Here is a 20,969-nt window from a genome sequence, read left to right as displayed (position 1 = left end):
GTCAATTCTGAAGTGTTGTGCACATGTTGTTTATTTTTTCCTTGCAGATTTGGTGCAGAAAATAAGTTGCAGCATGTTAATTCTTGGTGCACTTTTGCATGCGTTTTTCAGCCCTTCCACCCATTGACTTCATTATGAAAATCGCACCAAAACGTAGGCAAAAACGCACCTTGTATTTCAGTCAGAAGATGCAAAAGTGTCTGCACCAAATACGCACCGTGCGCACATACTAATCGGCACAAGAGGTCCATTGTTGTGGACAAGTCGACGGCCACTCATTTTAAGGCCGTTTTACAGGAGCCAATGCAAGCTTTATAAGAACTACATTTTGTGCATATAATTATTCAGTCGCCATACAGTCTGCATATCATCAGCACAACCTCTTGTGCTGCCAACAACAATTATTTCTTAGCCTGCAGAAAATATACTAACAGCTGGCAAACAAGAATTCTGTTGCCATGTGTACTCGGGCAAATGATCAGTCCCATGTAAAAGGCATTTGATTTTTTTTCATTCTGGAAATCAGCGATCGCTTGAGACTCAAAGGCAGATTATCTCAAATGTATGTATGGCAATATCACAGGGTTACTTGGATTCCTCCCTATATTTTTTCTTGTAAACTCCGTTCTCAAACTACTTCTGTACTACTACTGTACTACTACTGTACTGTAAAACTACTGTACTCCAGCTCCAAGTTACTGATCTTTAAAGTCCACCCCAATGAATACTCCATGACTGTGGCATAGCGTGGAGGGAGCCACATTGGCGGTTGCCCTGAGCACAAAATTCTTAAGAGCTAAGGATTTCAAAAGAAAAAGAAAGATGGAAAGTTTTTTTTTTAATTTTGACATTTGGAGCCTGTAAGAAGTGGTGTCACTAGACCCAAAGATTCAGATGAGTGCCACTTTTATCTGTATCGGCATCAACATGAAGCATATACAACTAGATCCAGTGGTAAAGACTTGAGCCATGGGTTCCCTGCCCCACCACTCCGCTTCCTACGAGTAGCAGCCTGCTGCAGGAATATACAAGTGCATCTCAATAAATTAGAATATCATCAAAAAGTTAATTTATTTCAGTAATTCAATAAAAAAAGGGAAACATATAATATAGAGTCATTATACACAGAGTGATCTATTTCAAGTGTTTATTTTGGTTAATATTGTTGACTATGGCTTACAGCCAATGAAAACCCAAAAGTCATTATCTCAGAAAATTAGAATAATTACCACAAAATACCTGCAAAGGGTTCCTAAGTGTCTAAAATGGTCCCTTAGTCTGGTTCAGTAGGCTACACAATCATGGAGAAGACTACTGACTTGACATATGTCCAGAAGGCAGTCATTGACACACTCCACAAGGATGGTAAGCCACAAAAGGTCATTGTTAAAGAAGCTGGCTGTTCAGAGTGGTGTATCCAAGAATATTAATAGAAAGTTGTGTGGAAGGGAAAAGTGTGGTAGAAAAAGGTGCACAAGCAACCGGGATACCACAGCCTTGACATGAATATTAAGAAAATGCCATTCAAAATTTTGGGGGAGATTTACAAGGAGTGGACTGCTGCTGTCATCAGTGCTTCAAGAGTTCAAGAGCTACCACCCACAGATGTATCCAGGACATGGGCTACATCAATATTAACAGAAATAAACACTTGAAATAGATCACTCTGTTTGTAATGACTCTATATAACAGATGAGTTTTCCTTTTTGTATTGAATTACTGAAATAAATTAACTTTTTGATGATATTCTAATTTATTGAGATGCACTTGTACAAGGCATCAGCTTCCCAGGACAATAATGTGCTCCAATGCGCTACCAGTACTGACTCAATTGGGAATGCAAGGAGATGACCACCCGGCGGCTCAGATTAGGTAGCATCTTTATTTTTTTTCAGGGGTTGGCAAAAAAGGTATTATTTCATCTAAAGAGGAAATTCACAGAGCATCATTATTTTTAAGGGGGCAATAATTCTTTCTAAAAGGGGGTATTCATGGGGCATTATTTATTTTAAGGGTGTAATATCCCACCCTTTTTTGCCCAGGACAGGCCTCAATTTGCAGAGATTGTTTCTGATCCTTCTGGACAATATTGGGAACTATACAAGAACAGTGACATGTGCAAGTATAAGCAACAAAATACTCTGATATTTCTAGGCCCTATAACCCTTCATGATTTCCGACACATAAATGATATGTTCTGTAGATATTTCCACCACCATCACACACCTGACAGACATGTAATCCGCTATATTCAGAAGTAGGGAGAGATTTAGTGAATTACGTCTGTAGTCTTTGTTTTGTCACATCAGTTGGATTCAGCTTCTAAATAATCTTGGCAGATACGCCATCATTAGTTTTCAGAATCATGACCTCAATCTGGCAGACATTTTCTCATTTAATAAAATATGCTTCCTCATTAAAACAGCCCTCCATTAATGCTGTCAGTTTGGCAGTGTGTTATTATATGTTTTATCCATCTCTGGATTCATTCAGAAAAAAATTCAGACACTAAATAAATCTACTATTATAAACTGTAAATACTTGTATATGCGAGACAGGTTTATAAAAAATAAGATCTTTGCTGCCGAAAGCAACCAATCATAGGGCAGCTCTCATTTTACTATTTAAAAAATGAGAGCGGAGTTCTAAATGGTTGCTATGGGCAACTAAGACAGATTTTCTTTAAGTCACTTTTGATAAATGAGACCCTGTAGATTTACAGCCAAATGGAGCTTGTATTATATTGTATTATGTTTTTAAAGTTTATTTGCTTCATAAAGGAAATGTTAAAGAGTAAAGGGTGCTTTACACGTTGCGACATCGCTAGCGATGTCGCGTGCGATAGCACCCGCCCCCGTCGGTGGCACGATATGTGGTGATCGCTGCCGTAGCGAACATTATCACTACGGCAGCGTCACACGCACATACCTTGTCAGCGACGTCGCAAGGGGAAGGTGCGTTTGGCGTCATAGCGACGTCACTGCGGCATCACTAAGCAGCCGGCCAATAGAAGCGGAGTGGCGGAGATGAGTGGGAGTGGGACGTAACATCCCGCCCACCTCCTTCCTTCCGCGCATTGCCGGTGGACGCATGTAAGGAGATGTTTGTTGTTCCTGCGGTGTCACACATAGCGATGTGTGATGCCGCAGGGACGACGAACGACATCGTACCGGTGGCAGCAGCGATATTAAGGAAATTAGCGACGTGTCAACGATCACCATTTTTGAACGATTTTGTGGTCATTGATCGTCGCTTAATTGTGTCACATGCTGCGATGTCGGTAACGGCGCCGGATGTGCGTCACTAACGACGTGACCCCGACGATATATCGTTACCGATATCGCAGCGTGTAAAGCACCCTTAACAGTTATTTTAATTTTGATTTTCATGAAAACAAGCAACTTAGTAATATATCTTAAAAAAATCTGCTTCTTTCCCCTCCTGGATTGATTTTTAACTTTTCTGTCACAAGGAGATATTTGCAGGCATCGCCAACTGTGATGATAGCATCCAGATCTGTGGAAACTACAGATTCTGGCACTCTGCCTGCTAACTTCTCTGCTATCTGTGATCAGCGAAGGGAGACACTGGCATCGACCTGTAGGCCTTGATAGACTAGCAAGAGTTAATCTCTGCTAGGCTGCTTGTTAGTCTCTTTGATCACATGCTGTGAGGGAGCTGGTCACATTTGCTCCCCTCCTATATATGCTGGCTGGGCTATTCCATTAATGCCAGCTAACGTTTACCTATGCTGGTCTGGTTAGGTGTTGTGATCTAGACTAACTAATAGATGTAGTACTTATACTTAGGCGGGCTTTGCATGTTGCGACATCGCAAGCCGATGCTGCGATGTCGCACGCGATAGTCCCCGCCTCCGTCGCAGGTGCGATATCTTGTGATAGCTGGCGTAGCGAAAATTATCGCTACACCAGCTTCACATGCACTCACCTGCCCTGCGACCGTCGCTCTGGCCGGCGACCCGCCTCCTTCCTAAGGGGGCGGGTCGTGCGGCGTCATAGCGACGTCACACGACAGGCGGCCAATAGCGGCGGAGGGGCGGAGATGAGCAGGATGTAAACATCCCGCCCACCTCCTTCCTTCCGTATAGCCGCCGGCGGCAGGTAAGGAGATGTTCCTCGCTCCTGCGGCTTTACACACAGCAATGTGTGCTGCCGCAGGAACGAGGAACAGCATCGTACCTGTCGCGGCAGCGTAATTATGAAAAAGTCGGAGCCTGCAACGATGATACGATAACGACGCTTTTGCGCTCGTTAATCGTATCATCTAGGATTTCCACACAACGATGTCGAAAGTGACGCCGGATGTGCATCACTTTCGATTTGACCCCACCGACATCGCACGTGCGATGTTGCAACGTGCAAAGCCGCCCTTAGTTACTGTGAGCGGTTGTGGTGTTAACCCTTCTTTTTTTTTCTCTTTTTTTGCTGCCTCCCTGCTCTTGCTTTACTCCTTAGTCTCTTACTGTTTGTTCCTGTAAGTTCGCATTGTGTCTGAGTTTTGATTTTCTTCTGGTTTTATCTGTGTTGCCATAGAAGTTTATAAGAACCAATTGTCATCTCCTATCTCAGTAATAGTGAAAGTCTGTAGTACCTGAAGACCAATTTTACTTGGATTAAGTAAAAATGGTTACCTCATGACGAGGAAAATTAAACCTATTTTTCTAATTCGATATATTACAATCTTCCTTATTTTTATGTGTACTGTTAAAATTATGAAAAAAAAAATTAAAACGATGATTACCCTTTAGGGAATCTGTCACCACTTTGACCTTTTAAAGCTGTTAATATGGGCCAACAGCTTATAGAATGATGACAAAATGCCATACCTGTCTGTCTCATATCAGATGCCTTGTTGTGATTAAATCATTTTTTATCACTTTATGTAAATGAGCTCTTCCAGGCTATGGGATGGATGCTGCCTGGAAGATAACTCCGCCTCCAGAGATTATGTTAAATAAAAGGGGCGTTACCAGTGCAAGACAAGTAACTGACACAGAACAAGAGAAATGAAATTTGGCTTCTACCAAACACATTTTTAGCAGCTCACTGAGCCCTGCTTAATTGCAAAAATGTTGCAGCACTGTCTGCCTGAAAGCTGGAGGCTGAAGCTGAGAAGAACCTATAGAAGTGTCAGTTAGGCTGCTTTCACACTACGTTTTTTTAACATGCGTCATGAACGTTTTTTTAACACAAAAACGGATCCAGTGCAAATGCCTTTTCATTTCAATGCATTTACAATGGACTCGCGTCAACATGCGTTCACATGCGTTTGCGTGCGTTAGAGTGAGGATCCAGCGACTTGCAGTTTAACTTTTTTCAAAAACGCTACTTGTAGCGTTTTTGAGCTGCGTCCAAATACTGTTTTTCACTGGATCCTGACTATACTGCACGCAAACGCATGTGAACGCTGGCATGCTGATAAGACAGGATCCTGCTTGCTCTACTGAGCATGCCCAGAAACCAGCCTGGCGTGATCAGTCCCTCTCTACCCCTCCCTCTCTCCCCCGCCTGAGAGCAGCGGACGCTCGTAACCAAGGTAAATATCGGGTAACCAAGCAAAGCGCTTCGCTTAGTTACCCGATGTTTACCTTGGTTATGTGTGCAGGGAGCAGGCAGTCTGGATCCTAGCATCTGCAGGCACTTGTAACCAAGGTAAATATTGGGTATCCAAGCAAAGCACTTAGCTTAGTTACCCGAGGTTTACCTTGGTTACCAGCGTCCGCAGCTTTCAGATGCCGGATCCCAGTCTATCACGTTCAGTTCCCCTCACTCCCGATCACATGACTTCAATGTCCGCCCATAAACTTTAAGTGACAGGATCCTGCAAAATAACACATGCGTTTGCATGCGTTTTTCTTTGTAAAAATAGGATCCACTTTTACAGCAAAAAAACGTTCATGACGCATGTTAAAAAAAACGTAGTGTGAAAGCAGCCTGCAGTGAGCGGCCATCACACTGGAAAAACCCCTTTTATTTAAAATAATCTCTGGAGGTGGAGTTACTGTAGCTTCCTGGCAGCATCCACCCCATAGCCTGGAAGACCTCATTTACATAAAGTGATAGACTATTTTTTCACAACAAGGCATTCGATATGAGGCAGACATGTATGACATTTTTCAGCATTCTATAACCTGTATACCCATATTAATAGGGTACATAGGTCAAATGTGGTGACAGATTCCCTTTAAACAATTTCCTTAAAAACGTTGTTGCCGATCGGTGCCTGTAAGACCCTCCATCTAGCTGACTGCTTTTGCAGAAATGTTTTACTATTCCCGTTACTGTACTTCTAGCAGTTCTATATGGAAAAGGGACAATGAGCCTCATTTGCCCGAACTGTCAAAAAAAATACAAACTGGTCTTTGCTGTCTACAGCAACCAATCGCAGCTCAGCTTACATTTTGTAAGCAGCTGAAGTAAAATGAAAACTGTGCTGTGATTGATTGCTATAGACAAAAATTAAAAGATCGTTTTTCTTTTGTACAGTTTTATGACATGTAGTATAGACATGGGTATAATGATGTGCTTTGTCTACAGACATCCATTCTTAGAAAAATACTAGATATTTTCATACCTCTTCCTCAATACATTGTGAGCACTGTTGCTTTGTAACTCTGGGGTCCTGGGTTAAAAAATGGTTATATAAACCAAAAAAAGGTGAAGAAGAAAGGTCACTTAGGCGCAATGAGCATACCTCCCAACTGCCCCCATTTCAGTGGGACTGAATTTGGGGAAATCTGGGTAATGTGTCATCTCTAAGGGCGGCTTTGTACACTACGACATCGCAAGTGCGATGTCGGTGGGGTCAAATCGAAAGTGACGCACATCCGGCGTCACTTGCGATGTCGTAGTGTGTAAATCCTAGATGATACGATGAACGAGCGCAAAAGCGTCGTTATCGTATCATCGTTGCAGGCTCCGACATTTTCATAATGCCGGTGCCGCGACAGGTACGATGTAGTTCCTCATTCCTGCGGCAGCACACATCGCTGTGTGTAAAGCCGCAGGAGCGAGGAAAATCACCTTACCTGCCGCCGGCGGCTATGGAAGGAAGGAGGTGGGCGGGATGTTTGCATCCTGCTCATCTCCGCCCCTCCGCCGCTATTGGCCGCCTGCCGTGTGACGTCGCTATGACGCCGCACGACCCGCCCCCTTAGGAAGGAGGCAGGTCGCCGGCCAGAGCGACGGTCGCAGGGCAGGTGAGTGCATGTGAAGCTGGCGTAGCGATAATTTTCGCTACGCCAGCTATCACAAGATATCGTACCTGTGACTGGGGCGGGGACTGTCGCGTGCGACATCGCAGCATCGGCTTGCGATGTCGCAACGTGCAAAGCCCGCCTAACTGGAATCATAAGACTAAAAGCTACCATTCACATTAGATGAATATCTGTCGACCTTCTGATGTGTACGGGGCGTCCAGACTAATCCAGACTCTAATGTTGGTAGAAATAGAACGATGGGGCAGTTGTAATTTCAACTGAAAGTTTATCGTGAATGAGTATTAATAGGAGCGCTCGTTTCACACTGACTGAAGTGTAAATAGGCTGCTACTCACCCAAAGAAAGAACAAAATACTCGTTGGTTGGGTGAAATGAACTTTTATGCTGAACAAAATATCATCGCTCTCGACGGCACATCATCTTGTGTAAACTGGACTTGTGCTGTCGAGAACAAGACGGCCTATGCACACTGTGATCTACAGATCGTTCAGAGCCCATCGCTCACATTGGTCTGCCTATATAGACCGGCTGTGATACTGCCAAAGATCAGTAAATATTTGATGCCGATCGGCCCACGTAAACGAGCCTTTAGTTACCTTTCCAATACACAAGCTGAGTATTTGTATCTGCTTCTGCTGTTTAGATCACAATCCCTATTCTTATTTATTATCAAATAATCCTTCAGTATAATTCACGAGAAAACGGTTTTCTACTCACCAGAAAATGGCGTTTTTCCAATAATCAAAACATTTGGCAAAGTCATCATGACTAACTGTTGTAACGATTCCTGTGGAAGAGAGGAATAGGTTACAAGTATGTAATGGAAACTCGAGGAAAATAACTGAAAACACAAATATTATTTCAAAATACATCTCACAGTCCAATTCAATTACAATGAAAATTGAATGCATCAAACTTTTATTACAGACACAAAAAATATAATGGTAACATGACCATATATAAGGGCAGATACTAATTATTTGTGCAAACGTAAACTATACAATCTTAAACTGTGCTGGATTTACAGTGCCTTGCGAAAGTATTCGGCCCCCTTGAATTTTTCAACCTTTTCTCACATTTCAGGCTTCAAACATAAAGATAAAAATTTTAATGTTATGGTGAAGAATCAACAATAAGTGGGACACAATTGTGAAGTTGAACGAAATTTATTGCTTATTTTAAACTTTTTAAAAAAATAAACTGAAAATTGGAGCGTGCAATATTATTCGTTCCCTTTACTTTCAGTGCAGCAAACTCACTCCAGAAGTTCATTGAGGATCTCTGAATGATCCAATGTTGTCCTAAAGGACTGATGATGATAAATATAAGCCACCTGTGTGTAAGTCTCCATATAAATGCGCATGCTCTGTGATAATCTCAGTGTTCTGTTTAAAGCGTAAATAGCATCATGAAGACCAAGGAACACAACAGGCAGGTCCGTGATAATGTTGTGGAGAAGTTTAAAGCCGGATTTGGTTACAAAAAGATTTCCAAAATTTTAAACATCCCAAGAAGCACTGTGCAAGCGATCATATTGAAATGGAAGGAGTATCATACCACTGCAAATCTACCGTCCCTAAAAAATTGAATCTCAAACAAGGAGAAGACTGATCAGAGATGCAGCCAAGAGGCTCATGGATCACTCTGGATGAACTGCAGAGATCTGCAGCTGAGGTGGGAGAGTCTGTCCATAGGACAACAATCAGTCATACACTGCACAAATCTGGCCTTTATGGAAGAGTGGCAAGAGAAAGCAATTTCTCAAAGATATCCATAAAAAGTGTCATTTAGAGCTTGCCACAAGCCACCTGGGAGACACACCAAACATGTGGAAAAGGTGCTCTGGTCAGATGAAACAAAAATCGAACTATTTGGGCACAATGCCAAACGATATCTTTGGTGTAAAAGCAACATTGCTCATCACCCTGAACACACCATCCCCACTGTCAAACATGGTGGTGGCAGCATCATGTTATGGGCCTGCTTTTCTTCAGCAGGGACAGGGAAGATGGTTAAAATTGATGGGAAGATGGATGGAGCCCAATACAGGACCATTCTTGAAGAAAATCTGTTGGAGTCTGCAAAAGACCTGAGACTGGGACGGAGATTTGTCTTCCAACAAGACAATTATCCAAAACATAAAGCAAAATCTACAATGAAATGGTTTACAAATAAACGTATCCATGTGTTAGAATGGCCAAGTCAAAATCAAGACCTGAATCCAATCGAGAATCTGTGGAAAGAGCTGAAAACTGCTGCTCACAAACACTCTCCATCCAACCTCTTTCAGCTCCAGCCATTTCCAAAGGAGGAATGGGCAAGAATTTCAGTCTCTCGATGTGCAAAACTGAGACATACCCCAAGCGACTTGCAGCTGTAATCGCAGCAAAAGGTGGCGCTACAAAGTATTAACTTAAGGGTACGCTCACACGAGCGTATAACTCGCATGAGTATCGGACCGCATCACTCGGTGCGGCCGCACACTCTCCGGACAGGAGCATGTCAGCCGCATAGAAATACATGCAGCTGAGCCGCTCCTGTCAGCAGAGAAGCTAGGCGCGCCGGGTGATGCGGTCCGATACTCATGCGAGTTATACGCTCGTGTGAGCGTACCCTAACGGGGACTAATAATATTGCACGCCTCACTTTGTTCTACTTGACAATTGTGTCCCACTTGTTGTTGATTCTTCACCATAACATTACATTTTTTATCTTTATGTTTGAAGCCTGAAATGTGGGAAAAGGTTGTAAAATTCAAGGGGGCTGAATACTTTTGCAAGGCACTGTATCATAGTGGTTTATGCTATTTGATAAATGGCATACCAAGGTGTTTCCGACAAACTACCAGCCACCAAAGATCTTAAAAGTTATACCATAATTAGTGATGATCGTATACCTCAAATATTTGGCTTCGCGAATATTTGCCGAATAGGTCGCCACTATTCGACTGTTGGCGAATATTCGATGCGCAATGTAAGTCTATGGGGAACCCGAATAACAACTATTCGGAGCTATTCGGGCTTCCCATAGTCTTATATTGTGGATCAAATATTCGCATAGCGGCAACCTATTCGTTGGATATTCACAAAGCCGAATATTTGAGGTATTTGATCATCCCTAACCATAATGCCACAGGCCTGACAATCCAGGCTAGCGGATGAGGAAAAGCTGCTGGGAACTAGATGTCCCACTAGTCTACAGCGCGGTCTCGGCCCACAGTGGGCTTTTAAAGTATGTTTTTCTCTAAAACACCACAGCATTTTAGAGTCAACAGGACTGGCTGAAACAGAGAACCACAAGCCTAATGGGAAAAAGGTCCATAACCATGGCTGCTGAGGGATGTAGGGTACCATTTTTACAGCATTCCATTTCCTCCCTCTAAGTTTGTGTGCGCTTTCATTAGATGATTTAGGTGCGGTAGGGTTGACTTTGGGAAGATTCATATACTGTCCACACATGAGATTCCTACCCATCATTCCTGGAGTGCAACCTTTGTGGCCATTGGTCGGGTTAATCATACTCCGTCCTGCACACATCACAGTTTGTTCTGCCCCCACCCTGTACCAATCACCCCTCCTTCTATGTTCATATATGGTACATGTATTTCAATTCCCAGGTTTTTGTCTTCACTTCACCGACACCTGCTGATTGAGCTTCCCTCCTTATCTTCACATTGTGATGTCTGTTTGAGTAATTACAGTCATGGCTGAAAGTGTTGGCACCCTTGAAATTGTTCCAGAAAATGAAGTATTTCTCCCCAAAAATTATTGTAATTGCACAAGTTTTGTTATTCACGTTTATTTCTATTGTGTGTATTGGAACAACACGCAAAGAAAAAAAAAAAATTGTTGCCACCCTTAACTTAATATTTGGCTGTACACCCCTTGGAATAAATAGCTATAACCAATCGCTTCCTAAAACCATCAACAAGCTTCTTATACCTATTTATTGTATTTACTAGTTCCCTTAGGGGACTCGAAGCTGCGATTGTCCGATCGTTTTTGCTTTATAGAGCAGGGTATCAGCACTGCAAGAGCATCAGTCATGACCAACCCATCAGCGCCCTGCAATGATGTCACGAAAGCTCCGATAGGAGCGGGGAATGACGCTCCCCAATGGTGCATGCTAAATCTAACGAGATTTAACTAGTTCACAGCTGCGGGCAGATCTCTGATCCAACCGTGGCTGTTGGAGGAACATGTTGGCTGATCAGATCAGCTGACATGTGTAGGGAAAGATACTGCTACGCCATAGGTCGTGTTCCTTGCTTTGATGCATGTCGCACACCGAGCCCGCATCAAAGCAATGGATACGACCTATGAGATACCAGTATGTCATAGGTTATGAAGGCGTTAAAGAGATGTGGTGACCAAAAATTCTGGGAGGCTTTAACTATTTTTATTTATTTTTTTTTACATTTTAGACCCTTTAGGGGAATTCAACCTGCGATCGTCTGATCTCTTAATACTTTATACTGCAATACTACAGTATTTCAGTGCATAATGAAAAATCACTGAACTTTACAGAAAGCAAGTACCACAATGGCAGCAACGAAGGCCTTCAGCAGGCCCCAGACTGCCATGATAAACCATGGTGGCACAATCACGTCACAGGGGGCTGATGTGAGCGGCATCTAAATGGTTAAAAGCTCAGCTTTGGTCTCAGCTGTTAGTGACATAACTGGTATCGATCTGTGGAGAGAGCCCCCTGCACACAACTGAGCACAGTCCTGACAGTTACCTTATTTTGACCTAAAAGAGAACCTGTTTAATCCGTTAGCTGAAGAATACTGCATATTCACATTTTAAAATACTGATGACCATCATATGAAATTGTTTTCTCATTGCTTATCCAATCATTAATGCATACTCAAGCAAAGTAATGAGAAAAAAAATGTGATTTTACCTATCAGGACAAAAAAAAATCTTGTTCTTAGATGGTCTAAAAATTAGATAAATATAACTTAAGTTGGACAACACATACTGTATATTTCACATTTATTTAACAAAAATTAGGAAAAAAATGCAGAATCAGTGGGAGAAAAATTAAATACACCCTTACTACTTCCATAGGAATTAAAGAGGGTAAGGAGCAACCAGATGCTGCTCATCAAGTGACCATGATTAATTGCTCAAGATTTGGCAGTTTGCTGTTCTGGAGCATTCAGGCATGTGTAAGGCGGGCTTTGCACACTACGACATCGCAGGTGCGATGTCGGTGGGGTCAAATCGAAAGTGACGCACATCCGGCGTCACTTGCGATGTCGTAGTGTGTAAATCCTAGATGATACGATGAACGAGCGCAAAATCGTCGTCATCGTATCATCGCTGCAGCCTCCGACATTTCCATAATGCCGGGGGAGCGACAGGTACGGCTAAGTTCACACATCCTGTGTTTTCAATCCGTCAGGTCCGTCAGCAACGGATCAGTCATTTTCAAGATGTCAACTGATGCAACTGATGTGTTTTTCACAGGATTCCTTTCACAGGAATCCTGTGAAAAAACGGATCAGTTGCGTCCGTTACATCCGCTGTGCGTCCGTTTTTTGACGGATCAGTCATGATCCGTCTGTGTTTGGGACAGCCCAGTGGGCGTGCCAAGCATGCTGGGCATGCTCAGTAGAGCATGACGGAATCCTGCGCTGGATTCCGTTGTAAGACGGATTACGACGGAATCCAGCACCATAGACATGCATTACAAGCTTGACGGATGGCGACGGATTCCTGCGCGGCGCGTTAATTTTGACGGCCCGAAAAACGTTACATTCTGCGTTGCTCCCCGCTCGGCGGTCAGTCAAAAACGACGGACCGCGACGCAGCGGATGCAACGCAGGGTCATCAGTCGCAATCCGTCACTAATAGAAGTCTATGGGGAAATACAGGATTCCTGCAAAATATTTTGCAGGATTCCGTAATTCCTCAAGGCTACGGATTGTGACTGATGCAAAACACAGGATGTGTGAACTTAGCCTACGATGTAGTTCCTCGCTCCTGCGGCAGCACACATCGCTGTGTGTGAAGCCGCAGGAGCGAGGAACTCCACCTTAGGCTAAGTTCACACATCCTGTGTTTTCAATCCGTCAGGTCCGTCAGCAACGGATCAGTCATTTTCAAGATGTCAACTGATGCAACTGATGTGTTTTTCACAGGATTCCTTTCACAGGAATCCTGTGAAAAAACGGATCAGTTGCGTCCGTTACATCCGCTGTGCGTCCGTTTTTTGACGGATCAGTCATGATCCGTCTGTGTTTGGGACAGCCCAGTGGGCGTGCCAAGCATGCTGGGCATGCTCAGTAGAGCATGACGGAATCCTGCGCTGGATTCCGTTGTAAGACGGATTACGACGGAATCCAGCACCATAGACATGCATTACAAGCTTGACGGATGGCGACGGATTCCTGCGCGGCGCGTTAATTTTGACGGCCCGAAAAACGTTACATTCTGCGTTGCTCCCCGCTCGGCGGTCAGTCAAAAACGACGGACCGCGACGCAGCGGATGCAACGCAGGGTCATCAGTCGCAATCCGTCGCTAATAGAAGTCTATGGGGAAATACAGGATTCCTGCAAAATATTTTGAAGGATACCGTAATTCCCCAAGGCGACGGATTGTGACTGATGCAAAACACAGGATGTGTGAACTTAGCCTTACCTGCCTCCCGGCTGCAATGAGAAGGACGGAGGTGGGCGGGATGTTTACATCCTGCTCATCTCCGCCCCTCCACTTCAATTGGCCGCCTGCCGTGTGACATCACTGTGACGCCGCACGACCCGCCCCCTAAGGAAGGAGGCGGGTCGCCGGCCAGAGGGACGTCGCACGGCAGGTATGTGCGTGTAAAGCTGCCGTAGCGATAATAATCGCTACGGCAGCTTTCACTATATATCGAACGTGCGACGGGGGCGGGACTATCACTGCAGCATCGGTAACACATTGTTACCGATGTTGCAACGTGCAAAGCCCGCCTTAGAATCAGCAATGTTCTTAGAGAAACAATTATTGCTGCCCATCAATCTAGGAACATTATAGGGCTATTTCCCTAACAGATTCAAGTCGATTATTCTACTGTAAGAAAGAAGTGGAAAACATTTAAGACAGCTGACAATCTTCCTAGGAACGAATGCTCCAGAAAATTTAGATAAGACCATACAGAAGTTGGAAAAAAACAACAAGAGCTACAGCTCAGAGTCTAAAGGAGTCAGTGAGCATGCTAACTGTTCAAGTTCATGACAATATAAATGGAAGAATACTGAACTACTATAGCTTGTTTGGAAGGGTTGCAATGAAAACCTATACTTTCTAAAAACAACATGACAGGATGACTAAAGGCTTGCATAGTTGCATTAGAACAACTGTAGCGTGGTACGGGGAGGTAGCTGTGGGTGAGGCAAAGTTCCCGAACGCCCTGGCACGCCACATGGAACATGGGATCCTGGCTGCATGTGTGGATTTTTGTGACTGCTTGCTCTCAGTGAGAAAAACAAAATTATAATCTTGTAGTTGTGATACAGGCATTATGCCTTCGCAGGCCACATGTTACCCTTAGCGTTGCCTGGACAGAACCAGTTGTTACTGCATACAGGAAAGGAGACCACCGGTTCTTCACAAAACACTTTTACTGAACAAACGCAGATTCACCACTTTGTGCAGGACGTAGCGGGTACATTTCTTGCTACAAGTTTCAATAGCACAAAACACCATTAGGCTATGTGCGTACGCTGCGGATTTACCACGGATTTTACCGAGGAATTTACCGCGGATTTGCTGCAGAAAATGTGTCTAACATTTCTGCAGTCAATCTCCAGTAAAACCTATGGGTATAAAAAAAAAATGCTGTGCAAACACTGCGTTTATTTATACCTGCGGATTTACCCGCGGATTTTCCGCTGTGAAATTAATGTGCAGGGCACTTGTTATCCGCAGGTACCTGCGATTTTTGCCATAGTTAATGGTAAAAATCCGCAGGGACCAACCTGTGGAAAAAACGTGGCAAATCCGCACCAAACTGCGGCAAAACCACATGCGGATTTCGTTGCGGTTTTGGTGTGTTTTTTAAAAGCAGGTGCGGAATTCTTTTAGAGGGTCCTTGAGAAAAAGTCACTTTCTAGTGCGCACATGGTCTTAGACACTTTCTTCTCTTCCTCCTCTGTTGTTGCTTTCTCTGATGTTTCCAGGCCTTCTGCCACTATCCAGCCCAGCTTCACAGTACTACACATTAAAGTCTTTATTGTAATTCCGCGGTTCCACGTCTTCCACTCCACAAGGGATTCATCACTGAGCTGAAGCAGCACTCTCGGATCTGCCGCACCGGACTTGCTACGCGTCTCACATTCAGTCCTGTTTCTGCATGTTCCTCTGAAACTGTAAGGTACTAGAGGATGTAATGCTAAGCGTCCTTCTTTGTGTCCTTCCACTTCTGGTGCAGACCTTCAATGTGGATCTCAACAACCTTCCATGTGTCAGTCTGTCTCCTCAGGGCACGCTGCTCCTGCTTGATCCCTGTCACAGATCCCTCAAGCATGCTGCCTTCCTGCTCCTCAGACCTGAAGTCTGTCTCTGTCGCAGGCTAGGCCTCAAAACTGTTTTTCTAAGGCCGCGCTCACAGCAGCGGTATTTTGCCGCAAAACCAGATCCGTCATAAATGCTTTTCAGTTCCATTCATTTACAATGTAATCGCGTCAAGATGCGGTGACATACGGTTGATCACGTCATACACAACATGTCACCGCATCTTGCCGCGATTCCATTGTAAATGAATGGAACTGAAGCGCATTTATGACATCCGTTTTTGTGGCTATATCTTATACATTCTCATATAACAACAAAGCTATACCTTATACCTTCCATGTTACATGCTACATAACATTATCACATACCTTAAACTAATACACCTATATTACCTTATACATTCCCATATAACCTTATGCATTATACCATATTACTATACATTATTATGCAGGAACATATTACACTTTGCATCACATCATGTTACACAACACTGACGTAATTGATGTTTTCAGGAGCAGGGACATGATCACCTATAGAACACCCTCTTACAGATACACAAGACTTCTTATGGAGGAGCGAAAATGGCAAAAAATTCCAAGTGCAGTAAAATGGTGAGTAAAAAACACGCAACTACACAATTGATTTTCGGGTTTTATTTTTTATGGTACTCATTGTACAGTAAAACATGATTCTCCAAGGCAGTATGATTGCAGAGCGATACCAAACTTCAATAGGGAATCAATTGTCTATTTCATTTGCTTGAAAAAATTCTGTATTTTGTAAAATATTATTTACACACACATTAGATATATATATATATATATATATATATATATATATATATATATATATATAAATATATATATATATATATACACGGTATATGTTTTGTGCCAATATTTTCCAAAGAAAAATATTTTTTTTTTATGTAATAATGGAACATGAAGGGGGCTTGTTTTTTGGGTTGTACTCCTACAATAATTATTTGATGGCTTTTTATGAAATTTTTCAGCCATATTGCAGCAACTGAAAAATTGCAGTTCTCATGTTATGATTTTTATTTATTATGGCATTTACCTGTCTCCCACCAGCATACCAGCATGTTGCTTAGATATATGGGTCCCTGCAAGAATGTTCTTCATCATGGTCCCTATCCTGTATTAATGTCTCCCATCCTGTAGTAATGCCCTTCTTCCTGTAATGGTGTCCCCCATCCTGTAACAACGTGCCCCATCCTGGCCTTCTCTTGTAATAACGTCCCCCCTCCTACAATAATGGCCTTATCCCAAGCCTTTTTTCTAAATAACGGTTCGTGTCCGGGCCCTTTATTTAATAATGTCCTCCACCTAGGGCCCCTTCCTATAGAAATCCCCCTCCCCCCCAGATGTGGCCCTTAAACACATTTAGCCCCGCAAAAATAAATGATTGCAGTGACATCATTGCGGTGACACATGTGCTACCTGCGATGGACACTCCTATGTCAGCTGCCGACCTCTGATTAGCCGGTGGCCACTATAGCTATTGGGGCACAGCGAACTAGAGGCTTTGTATATTGCAATACATTTCAGCTTGGGATGGAGTCAGCAAGCCCCCTGACTCAATGAGCCGAGTCGCGGTCACACCCTCTGCGACCAGGATTCTTATATCCCTGTTTTGCAACCTATTGATTCATGGGGATTATTTTGGCCTAGTTTTTGGTAAATAGCAGCATGGTATTGTGGCGCCCTGGACAAGCCAGGGGCCACAGAGAACAACACCAACACACCCCACACTCCCGGCAGGCACATCAAGGTCAGACACAAAACCCTTGTTGCCTTCCTCCAGGGTCTGATGTCCACACCAGGGGGTGGAGCCAGGCGGTTGGTCTCTGCCCACCAAGGAGTTCACAGTCCTGGAGGGGGGAAAACAGTCAGTGCAGTGTTAGAGGTGAAAGTGGAAGGAAGCAAAGTAGCAGTCGAGCAATCTGAAGTTGGTCCGGGTGTGTGGCCCGGACGGAGCAGCAAGGTTGGCAGACAGTGGTGACCATCTGCAGGAGGGGCCTATCGGAATTTACCGTAAGGACCGTGGACGGGCGATGGCCCGGCGGTACCGGACCGGTACACAAAGAGAAGTCAGCACCATCTGGCAGGGGCATACGGACCCCGGCAAGGCTAGGAGTCGCCGTGAATTTGCTAAATCTGTTAGCAAAGGGAACCTCCTGGGTTTCCCAGCAGCCACGTCCCGACAGAAAAAAACAGTCCGACCAAGAGAGGGAGACACCGCCACCGCCAAGGCAACCGTTTCCCAGGGCCAGCGCCTGCGGGCAAAAGGGGCTCCTCCGGCCCATATCCAAGCCGGGGAGCGGGTTACCGGTGGGAACCCATCGGAACTATACACTACGTAGGTGCAGGGAAAGGCAGTCACCACCAACCTGCCGGGAGAAACAACCACAGCAGTCTGTGGGACCCGTCCATCCAGCCATGTGTTTTACCGAGAACTGTGTCCTCATCATTGGCTGAGTGAGTACCACCGTGCCGTGCGGCACAGCGCTGCCCCTGCGACCCTGCACCTCACCAGGCCCCTTAACCCGCCTGCCATCCATCATCCCTACCTACCCCATCACCGGGCCCCGGGACAACCAACCCCCTACCCACGGAGGGGAGAACCAACATCCAAGCTGCTCCCTGTCATCGCTCCCGGGATCCCCATCCAGAGCAGCGGCGGTGTCACAACCTCACCACAACCGTGGGTGGCGTCATGGACAATATCCAATCCCCATAATCATTCCCCCTTTTCACTCACGGGCAAGGAACGCCGCTCGAGTCCCCGGGATCCGGCCCACTCCTCGAGCCACCACCGAGCAGCAGCCGGACCCGAGCAGTGGGAGAGCGCAGCGTCACCTCCTCCGCCCGCAACAACTTGGCGTCGCGAACAGGATCTTACCGCTCTGCCGTCTGGTAGAGGTGCGCCTTGTGACCGCCGGAGGTGTCCGGCCGAAAATTTTGAAAAGCCGCCATCTTAGGCGCGAAGAATTCCCGCTCGAGCGTCTCCTCGAGTAGTGGAGGCGCGAAGGCCAAAACCCCGCCCCTGTAGAGGAGGAGCCGGAAAGAGGCTAAGGGGGACGAAATGGCGGCTGGCCGCATGTGAGCGCAGCTATAGAAGCGGGGACGCCAGGACTTCGTGTCGAAACCGTTCCTGGAAGGCACCACTGCTGAGATGTCTAGTCCAACTGACAACAGCGAAACCTCCGCGCCCGGCACAGCGGCGTGGGTGGAGGACCGGACTGCCCCGCTGAATCATCGTCTGCAGGCCCGCATGCAGCTCCTCCTGGAGGAGTGGGAGGCCGACATGGCGGAAGTGGTGGCTGCTATGCGAGGTGGAGGAAGATTTGGAGGAACGGGTAAGAGACCCACGCCCCTGTAACCCTAGTGGGTCGGTCATCGCGGCCGAGGGACCCGGTCCAAACCCGCTCACTCTGTTGCCTCCCCCGCTACCCGCGTTAGTCGCTGCCGCCCCGCCATTAGGCCCGCTACCTGCCCAACTGGTAGCGGTACCCTGCCCGTCCGCCCAAGCGGACCGATCGGCTGCAGACGCCCGGGGCAGCCCTGAACTGTGTCCCCAGGAGCCACCGGAGCTGAGGCCCCTTAACAAAAATGTGTTGGAGGCCTTGGCCGTGATTGCACCAGGTTCCGTGCCCGAGCCCGGGACCGTGGCGTGGATGCGGGCCAGAGTAGTTGAATTTAACCAACGTGAGCAGAGTCAGATATTCTGGATGATGGAGAAGTGGACCAGCGAGGTGGAAGCGCTGGTTGCGACTGCCCCGATGTATGCGATGGGGGCCAGCGTGATGGAGACCGAGGTGCCAAGGGCCGAGGAACCGGAGACTGCGGCAGCTGGCGGCAACACGCCTGATGCAGGAACAATTGATAATGGCTCCGGCCCCGGCGCCGAGCCCACCTCTGAGTTCGAGGGGGCGAGTGAGCGTCCCCGCTATGAAGGAGACCCCGTGGTTTTCTATATCCCACGCACCAGTGGAAATGGATACCGGGCACCCCTATCTCAACAGGCCTATCACTGCATGTTTGACCTCCTCTTAGCAGAGGGTGAGGCTGATGCTGAGGAATCAGAGTGATGGCAGCGGAGCCCCGTTGCAGTTGTCCCCCGTTGGGACCACCTATGTGTTAAAAAAGTACTGTTTGAAAAAGAATGATTAACCGAAGATTCATCTGATTAACCAACCTTGATTAGAACCGGTCGTTGCCGGCAACTGGTCCCCGTTGGGACCCCCTTTACAAACCACTGCATAAGGAACTCTTTATGGACAAGCCCGTGAACTTGCAGGGCAACCACAAACTTGTGGCATGTAAATAAAAATGTTGTTGGCTAAACCGTGACCGCCTCCGAAGTGGCAGATTGGAGGAAGGGCCCGCAGTGGAGCAGGCTGGGGCCCAGCCACCACCGGAACTGGTGGCGATCCTCTGGAGGGGTTCAGGGGTCCCCATGGACGTGGGTTTCCTGAAAAAACCAGAACCCGCTCGGGCAACTTGTGGAGGACTGGGGTCAAGGGGTGCTGCCCATTTGCTTAGGGGCAGCATCAGGGCCAGGTTGCTTGGGTGGGAGAGAGCGGAAGCCGAACCGTTTGCAACGTTTAAGTAAGAGTACCTCCCGTTGTGGGAAGATGTTATTATACTTGTATTGTGTGTTTACCGTTTTTCTATTTTCCAGTTGGTGAAAATAAAACCGGTGATGGACGGGCAGCCCACGGACGGTCTGCATTTAACTAAGGGGGAATATGGCACCCTGGACAAGCCAGGGGCCACAGAGAACAACACCAACACACCCCACACTCCCGGCAGGCACATCAAGGTCAGACACAAAACCCTTGTTGCCTTCCTCCAGGGGCTGCTGTCCACACCAGGGGGTGGAGCCAGGCGGTTGGTCTCCGCCCACCGAGGAGTTCACAGTCCTGGAGGAGGGAAAACAGTCAGTGCAGTGTTAGAGGTGAAAGTGGAAGGAAGCAAAGTAGCAGTCAAGCAATCTGAAGTTGGTCCGGGTGTGTGGCCCGGACGGAGCAGCAAGGTTGGCAGACGGTGGTGACCGTCTGCAGGAGTGGCCTATCGGAGTTTACCATAAGGACCGTGGACGGGTGGTGGCCCAGCGGTACCGGACCGGTACACAAAGAGAAGTCAGCACCATCTGGCAGGGGCTTACGGACCCCGGCAAGGCTAGGAGTCGCCGTGAATTTGCT

The 20,969-nt window shown here is 46.1% G+C and overlaps 1 protein-coding gene across 8 annotated transcripts in view; it reads right to left on the bottom strand.

Annotated features, from left to right (window-relative positions):
- CCDC88A (coiled-coil domain containing 88A) overlaps positions 1-20,969 on the bottom strand; it is a 302,568-nt gene that overhangs the window by 126,541 nt on the left and 155,058 nt on the right. For all 8 annotated transcript variants that reach the window (XM_075339320.1, XM_075339323.1, XM_075339325.1 and 5 more), the window contains exon 4: positions 7,958-8,027. In XM_075339320.1, the coding sequence (XP_075195435.1) occupies positions 7,958-8,027 (70 nt within the window). The remainder of the gene's footprint in view (positions 1-7,957; positions 8,028-20,969) is intronic.

Source organism: Anomaloglossus baeobatrachus, chromosome 3 (assembly GCF_048569485.1).
Source record: "Anomaloglossus baeobatrachus isolate aAnoBae1 chromosome 3, aAnoBae1.hap1, whole genome shotgun sequence".
NCBI lineage: Eukaryota > Metazoa > Chordata > Amphibia > Anura > Aromobatidae > Anomaloglossus > Anomaloglossus baeobatrachus.
This window is presented reverse-complemented; position numbering and strand designations above follow the sequence as displayed.